General features: G+C 38.9%; 1 protein-coding gene across 2 annotated transcripts in view; it reads right to left on the bottom strand.

The window, feature by feature from the left end:
* Positions 1-8,159, bottom strand: part of gatb (glutamyl-tRNA(Gln) amidotransferase, subunit B) — a 15,730-nt gene continuing 7,571 nt past the window's right edge. Inside the window, exons 7-13 of one of the 2 annotated variants that reach the window (XM_024259611.2) lie at positions 6,391-6,475; positions 5,905-5,949; positions 4,505-4,697; positions 4,219-4,352; positions 544-622; positions 334-468; positions 1-256 (exon numbers count right to left, since the gene is read on the bottom strand). In XM_024259611.2, the coding sequence (XP_024115379.1) occupies positions 131-256; positions 334-468; positions 544-622; positions 4,219-4,352; positions 4,505-4,697; positions 5,905-5,949; positions 6,391-6,475 (797 nt within the window). In that variant the 3' untranslated portion in view covers positions 1-130. The remainder of the gene's footprint in view (positions 257-333; positions 469-543; positions 623-4,218; positions 4,353-4,504; positions 4,698-5,904; positions 5,950-6,390; positions 6,476-8,159) is intronic. The other variant, XM_036212157.1, reaches the window with a different exon arrangement.

Raw genomic sequence — 8,159 nt, 5'->3', positions numbered from 1 at the left:
TAGTTGTTATATTCAAAAAGCATTTATTTCCTTTCAAACCGATAGATCCCATAATAATTTAAGATTATAATAATTTACACAGTATTTGAATCAAAAGGTTCAAATGGTTGGTAGAGGTCCCAGAAGGTCCTCATTGGGTCATCTGCAGCAGGATTTCCTTCACCAGAACCGGGTCGGCTCTTCCTTTAGTCTCCTTCTGGACCAGACCGATCAACTTGTTGAGCACTTTCTTGTTTCCGTTTCTGACGGCGTAAACCTGCAGTGATCGAAGAAACGTGTCAAAACATTTCAGGACTTTATAAATTCCCAAACTTTTGGTTTTAAGCTGCTGACCTCATCCGGATGTGAATCCACCACCTTCTGACAAATGCTGTGGACCTGCGCAACGTCGTGGACAAGCCCCAGCTCCTGCTCCTGGACGATCTGCGAGGCCGTCTTTCCTCCAGACCTCCACATCTCCTGAAACACCTGAGGAGGAAAGCAGGAATCTGCGTGAGGAAAAGCGGTGGGGGGTCCTCAGTTAAGGATCTGAGGCAGACTCACCTGCTTAGCAGCTGAGGAGGAGATGCGTCCTGTTTCCTGCAGCTTCAGCAGCTCAGCCAAATGTGCAGGAGAAATCGGGCTGAAATGAAATTAAAGAGCTGAATTACACTTAAACAGATAAACAAGAGTTAGTGTAATAAATGGAAACAAAGAAAGCGAAAATAGAAGTATTGGAGGAGATTAAGGGCGATTTGTGACCTTTCTGGCGTCTGCTTGTTTGTCCCTTTGGTCACCAGGTAAAAGGAATTTATAAAAACCTCACTTCTGATCAGAAAGAAGCCACTTAGCTTCATTTCTCCTGTGGTACGGCTGATGCGCACAAATGTAAACACAACTGGCACTTCACATGCAGGAGTTTTAGGGCAAAATATATTTTTTTAAAACTGTTGCTGCAGGTTTTAGGATCAGATTAGCTGCAGTTTGTTTAAACTTATTCTTGCAAAAAGGTTTCTACTTTTGGAGACAGTTGCAGAAATGTTTAAGTGAGGCAGCCTCAACATGCTTTTTAAAAACGTCTTTGATGCTGAGCGTTTTGTGGATTCACTGCTCTCAGCTTTAGGTTCTTTTGATTTGGGGTTGGCTGGTCTGCAGCTGGACTGCAGTCTGTGGAAATGCATTAAAGCTGGAATGGAAATAGAAAAAAAACTCATTAAATCTGTATTCAGAACTTTTTTTTTTACTCACACACTCAGAGGTTTGGAGAGATGATGTGCCTGCCTGTCATCACTCTGTCATCATTCTGTCTCCATCCACTGACTCATCAGTCACTGAGTCTTTTTCTTCCAGACAGACACAGGAAGCCTTCTCAAAGGGAGGAAACCTGAGCTTGTCTGAACTGGATAATCGCTTTTTGCCATGTGGGACTCTCACTTCCTCAGCTGTCTTCCAAATATGCCTCCAAACTCTTACTTTCTTCAATCAACAGCTTTTCAAGTCAGAGGAGCAGGTAAAACAACCTGATTTACCAAACAGTAAAACAAAAATAAAACACTTAGGTTATATATTATAATTTGCTTAACAAATAATCCTTAAGAATTAACAAAGAAAAACGTTATCTTCTGTGAATTTTTTAAATATATTTTAAAAAATAAAAGTCTATAAGATAACAAGAAATCTAAATAGTTTTGGGGCCATCAACCTAAAAAATATACAAGTTTTGTGATTTAAGTCAGTTTATAAACCATCTTGAAACAAGTCCTGATGACTAAATAGATCCTGGACGATGGTCAACACATCCCGGACGAGCCCCCAATTTATGCTAAGCCCCTTTTATGTTATGCTCCTCAAAATCCCCTAGACCCAAAAAAGGGCACAACAGACTAGAATTACACCTTTAAAGATAAATTGTTCTTACAAAAAATATTAAAATATATGTTTACGTTAACTTTTGTCCTGCTGTTCAAGTATGTTTCTTGCAACCATCCAAAAATAAAACTTTTGTTTTAAAATATTATGTATAAAAGTTTTTTTTTTGTGCAAAATTTGTCCTAAATAAGATGATTGCAAAATCAATTAAACAAAATGTATCATCTCAAAATAAAAGTTTACATTTTAATGAAAAATTACTAGTAAATTAATGTTGTCTAATATTTTTAGGATGCTTAAACAAGAAACTAGACCCAAATACTTGGTAAGATTTCACATTTTTGCAGCGTACCTGTTGATTTCACAAATCATGATAATTTTCCTTTAATTTGATAGTCTAGCAACCGTGTAATAAATAGGGGCTTGAATAAACTATTTTCTTACACATTTAACTAAAATCCTACATTTTCAACAGTGACTTCAAATGTGGCACTTTGTGTCTAAAAAACCTCCACCTCATGTTTTACTGGAGCGTGAACACTTTCCATCACTCCAGCAGACATTACAGCGTCGGTGCTGATGAGCTTTTATTTCGGAGCGATGATTACGGTGCTCCAGCGCTAATCTCAGCAGGACTTCATACACTGACTTTCCTTTCAGATGCATAGACTATTAAACTCCAATTGAGTAAAAATTGCTCCAAATGGGACACTGCAAAATGAGTCCAGCATTTAGCATCATGGCGCCTAACTGTGGGAGACAAAGGCTTTCATCTTTTATGGATGATAAAGAGTCTTTTGGTGTACTTTTTTTTATTATTATTAATGGTATTAAAAGAGAAACCATAGCAACTACTTTTTTGAGACATAACCAAAATAAAAAACTTGATTTAAGTTGAAGTGGAGCATCCCTAAAATGGAGCCGGTTTCAGCCAGCGGGCTGTCCGCAGGGACAGATAAAAAGACTTTTGCCAAAAAATAATGATTCTCCAACTGTGATTATGCTCGTCTTAATAGGCTTTGCTCTGTCAGCCTGTCAGACGGTTGCAGGGACTTTATCACTGGCAGAAAGATTAAGAGAATATCTAATGATCCCATGTATTTCTATGGGAAAGTGGCTGAAAGGAAAAAGGTTCAGTCTAGACTTTCTGCTGTGTCAATCATCAATTCTGACACCTGCAATTAAAATTATTTTACGTATAAGGGTAAAAATGGGATGCTATTCGACAGGAAACAGACGGAAAAGATGAGGAAAAGCTGAATGACATAGAAGTTTAGGACTATTTCTGTGAGCTCACGAATCTCAGATTTTTTTTCCCCCCTAACTCTACCCACACAAGAGAATTCTGGCAGGCCAAATTTGGCCTGACAGCAGCATCGTTTGGCAGATACAATGGTGCCTGCTGGGAAAAAGCTCTGCTATTCGACTTTCCCAGGCTGAGTTAAACTTTTGCTTACACTAAGTTTAGTGAGATCTAATGTTACAGCAATGTTTGTGCATATTGGGAGAGCGGATATGTGTTTTTTCTAACTGTGAAATATTGAATTCTTAAAGGTAAACTGAGTGGAAATACTTTGACTTCCAGGTTGAAACAACAGCAAATAAGCCACTCCCTATTTACTCCTATGTAAAACGCGTAATGTTGATTATACAGATTTCCTTTACTTTTTGATGTTTTTAAATGTTAATTTGGTTGCTAGGTGACAGTTTTTAGTTCCTGAGGAGCATCAATGGGCGTGTCCTACTTTCCTAGCCCACCTACTTGCCCTTCTTTGGAAAAAAATATTACAACAAGTGAATAAACAGAGTTTTAGTCCACTCCAAGCTCCACCTGGATGACTGATCTTCACCCCATCTCTGAAGGAGATTCCCAGAAGAAACCTCATTTTTTGATGCTTGCTTCCATGGTTTTCAGCATCCGTTCACAACTCAAAATCTATAGAAACCCCAAAGTTTGTTTTTTTTTTATTTCAAACCCACATTTGACATTTTTTTTTATGTTCCCATAACCCTTGTGCTATCCTAGGCATGTTTACATTAAAAGTGGGGTCATCTGGACCCCATAAGAGAGCACGAGGGTTAAGCTATGTTCACACCGGGCCTGGAATTGCACGTTTAAGAAACCAGCTTCAATGAAAAATCTATGTAAATGCGCAAATTTCTGTGGTTCTGTATTTAAAACACACAAACCTCTTCCAACTGTAGGTGACGACGTGCTAGTAAACAGGAGAAAAAGAAGCCCCTCCCTGCTCGTCCAGTATGAACACCATGAGTGTTCATAATCAGTCTAAGCACAAGAGTTCCTCTCTGTGCTTTCTCAGTGACTTCATGGAAATTCCTTTGACAGTTATTCGTTAGTGTGCTTCTCACCTCTGGCTCACACTCATGTCTCGCTGCTTAAGGTGACCTAACAACTCGTTTGTCACCCAGCCAATCACCTTCCTGGGCTCCCTCTGGGTTGTTTTCATCAGCGTCTCAAAGTACTCCATCAGCCCGTCCTCGTTCTGCAACACAGCATGAAAATGACTCTGGTGTAACTGGGATTAACCAGATTTCTAATCCTCCAGCTGCTTAACTGAAATGGTAGGAAAACTCCTTTCAGACTTGATATTGCAGCAAAGCTTTGGTCGGGTGTTGCAGCTGCAGAGGAACTCACCACCAGAGTGAAGCTGTGCTCTGGCAGGATGCCGTACGTCTGCACCAGCCTGTCTCTTTTGACGCCGGGTAACTCTGGCAGCCTGTCCTTTATCTTCTGCACCACCACCGCCTGGCTCGGATCAATGCCGGTGGGCAGCGATGCGTTATCCTCGTACACAATCAGGGGGGGGAGGTTTGGCTCAGGCATAAACCTGCAGACAAGCGAGGGAGGTGCTCCATCAACAACACAGACAGGCTCAGGGAGCGCGGTGCCGCCTTTGCCAGACATACTGATACATACGGTTTGAAGACATCACATTGGACCCGTTTTACATATTTGACTAATTTTTTCAATGACTGTTATGAACACTGTGTTTCAACCACATCAATAAAAACATTTAATCTTTAAAGAATAAAAAAAGTAAAACATCAAACTTTTTAGCCTTTTAAAAATGTGGAATTTTCAAAAGAAAAATGGCACACAGGTCATGTCAGGTCATAATGGCTTAAATCAATCAGTTGTTTCTCCACTAAGAGGATGCAAAACCTTAAATCAGACCTGCAGTGATGAGAATTGTTTTGTTTTTTACAGCTACTCCTCAGGAATATCCTAAACCATGGAATGAAAACTGTGTTTTTGGTGTTTTTAACATATTCTCGTGGCATCTTTCTAATGATAAAGGTCATTTATGAAGAAAATTAAGCTTAAAATGTGTACTTTTGAGTATTACTTTATTCAAACCGTGAATCAGGAGCAGACAAAAATAAATGTTGTTTGAAAAATATGATATTTGAAATGTAGAAAATACTCAGGGGAGAGGTAAATTCCTGCAGAAGCAATGTTCTAGAACAGGGGTGGGCAAACATTTTGCTTCTAAAATTTGACAAAAGGTGGTGTGTTCTGGTAATCTGCCTCATAAGTGAAAGAAATAACATGGAAGTGGGACAAAGACTTGCTAATTTTGATTAAAAATGAACATATTTTAGAACAGAAACATTTTTTTCCTCATTTTAGTGCCAGTGGGATAATGTCCCTCACAGAAAAACATGAGCTGTTGGAATAATTGGAAAAATACCTGTCCGACTTCAAAATTACTAATGAACTTCAGAAAAACAACAAATCTTAAAAAAAAAACAAAAACATGAATGCAAATTAAGTTTCAAACCCAGACAGAGGTCAGTGTTATTATATTGCAGCATCTATGGGGAAACACCTGAAATACATGGAATATAAAACAATAATTTGAACTTTCAATATAATTTATTCTAGTTTGGCGTGCCAAATAAAACAGTTTAATATGTTTGCCCACTCCTGTCCTAGAAAAAGACACAAGCTTCTTGGGTAAAAACGGCAAAATCCAAATTAAACTAGTTAGTTAATTTTAAACTGGATCAAAAGATGATCAGTCGGTCTTTTACCTGTAATCCTGAAGGCCTTCTTTCTCCCTCATTGGAACCGTTTCACTTAAACAAAATGATACAGATATTAAATATTAGGATAAATAGCTAAACATTTCAAAAATATGTTTAAAAAAAAAAAAAGATTTATGGGCTGCAGTCACTTTCACACAAAATAGTAAGAAAGAGCCAATCAGAGAGAAGGTTCCACATGTGTGTTTGTGTTTCTCGGGGGCACACGGCCTCATGGGAACCAGCCGCAGACCCACACAGATGAGCGAGCCTCAGCTGTGCGGCAGCGGGCTCATTCTACGAGCTCATAAGCCTCCAGTTCACAGATAAGGCGGGCCGGCGGCAGCATCCAAATGGCTCTATTCATCATCATTAGCATGATGGTTTGTCCTCAGCAAAGCTGCGGACTAATGAACCAGGCAGAGATCCCAGTCAAAGGGTGCTGCGGCGGCTAAACTCAGGCTCCGCAGCAGAGCTCCCCCTCCCTCCTCTTACCCTGATTTGGAATCATACGCCCGCGTCTCGTTCTGCACCGTCCGTCCGCTCTGCACGGCATCAATCTGTCTCTGGATCTCGTAGTCTGGTGAGTGAGGGACAGAACACAAACACACACCGCGTTTTGATCTGGGGGTTGAACTCCAAACACCTGCTGTCGCACGCGGGCCAGTCCTCTGTTTCCAACTGGTCGGATAAACAGTTATTTTTCTTGTGGATTCTACAACTCACCCTGCTGCCGAGAGAATCAGACAACTTTGCTCACGAATAATTGGAGTTCAGCACAGAGAAGCCCAGTCAGCTAAATTATAGCTTACACAGAACTTGTGTTTTTTTTTTCTCTGTGAGCAGCTGGACACAGTCAGACAATAATAATGGCAAGAATATCAGCCAGCGCCTGAAGCTTACTTTGAAAAACATGCCATTTGTTTCCTTTTGATGATAAATCAGATTTTTTCTAAGTACTTCGATGGTTCTGTTCAAAAGTTAATATAAATCAGTATTGGTGAATATAATACAGCAAAATGAAAAGATTCTGGTTAAATACATAAAACTTCTTCTTTATTTAAATGAGACCTTCTACAGAAACCAGCAAATGATGACTGGAGGCAAGTTCCAGCGAGATCAAGTCAAAATTGGCCAAATACATCATATTTGACTCAGTTTTGCAGATACTGGTTTTGATATTGTATAGTCTGGGCTTTATCTGTTACATTATTGCCTGCTCAATGCTTTACATGCATAAAAACAGACCACATACATGTTTTTTTTTCTGGGATTACCCCCAAAAAGCTAAATATGGGAGAACATCTAAAAGAAAAAAGTAGAAGAAAGAGCCACCCCAATAAAAATAGTGTTTTTAACATGTTCTTGTGGCATTTTTCTCATGATGGAGGACATATGCATAGAAAATTAAGCTTGAAATTGTATTTCTGAGTATTTATTTGTTCAAATCATTGTGAATGTGAAGCAGATGAAAAATAGTTTTTGGAAAAAGAGTTAATCTATTTATGCATCCACTTGTAAACAGAGAGCTCTCAGCAATGGGGATTGGGGCCAACAGACTTGTTCACAACTTACAGGTAATTCCTAAAAAACTCCTGCTGCTCTGCAGAAACTATGTCCTGGGAAAAGACGTTTTTTGATATATCTGACCTTAACAGCTCTAAATGTCAATTAAAATTGTCCTTTTTAAAGTTGCTCTTAACGCTTGGGCGTCAGTGACATTTTATTTTCCTTTATTTTTTTTATTGCATTCTTATTCATCTCTGATGCGTTTTATTGCTGTATGTAATTTTATGCTGTTTTACATTTTGTTCCTAATTTGCCTAATTTTAAACTTTCCTCTGTCCTTCTTTTCTTGTATTGTGAAGCCCTTTGGTGCATCTAAAGGAGTTGTAAAGTGCTATAAAAAAGCTTCATTCATTCATTTTGATTTGGCTTTGCAAAATCGTAATTACTGGGAACACTTATTCAATAGATCAAAAGATGATCAGAGTGGCACTTTAGGGACATGTTCCCATGGATCCTTTAGTTTTCCTTATGGATTTATATCCTTAAGATCAAAGTTATGCTTTGGATGTTTTATTTTTAGTTGTAAATAGCTGTTTTAGGGCTTTCCCACTAATAATTGTTAAATAGGTACAAAAATGAAGGCAGGTTTATATGATGGAGCGTCTGACTGCCCAACTACAGCTGAGTGTTTACTTTTTTAGACCAGCTGTTGTTTGGTTTCTGGATGTATGATGTTCTATCGCTGCTATTCTGCA

Source organism: Oryzias melastigma, linkage group LG1, assembly GCF_002922805.2.
Source record: "Oryzias melastigma strain HK-1 linkage group LG1, ASM292280v2, whole genome shotgun sequence".
Taxonomy (NCBI): domain Eukaryota; kingdom Metazoa; phylum Chordata; class Actinopteri; order Beloniformes; family Adrianichthyidae; genus Oryzias; species Oryzias melastigma.
The sequence above is the reverse complement of the archived record's forward strand: the minus strand, read 5'-3'. Positions and strand labels throughout refer to the sequence as shown.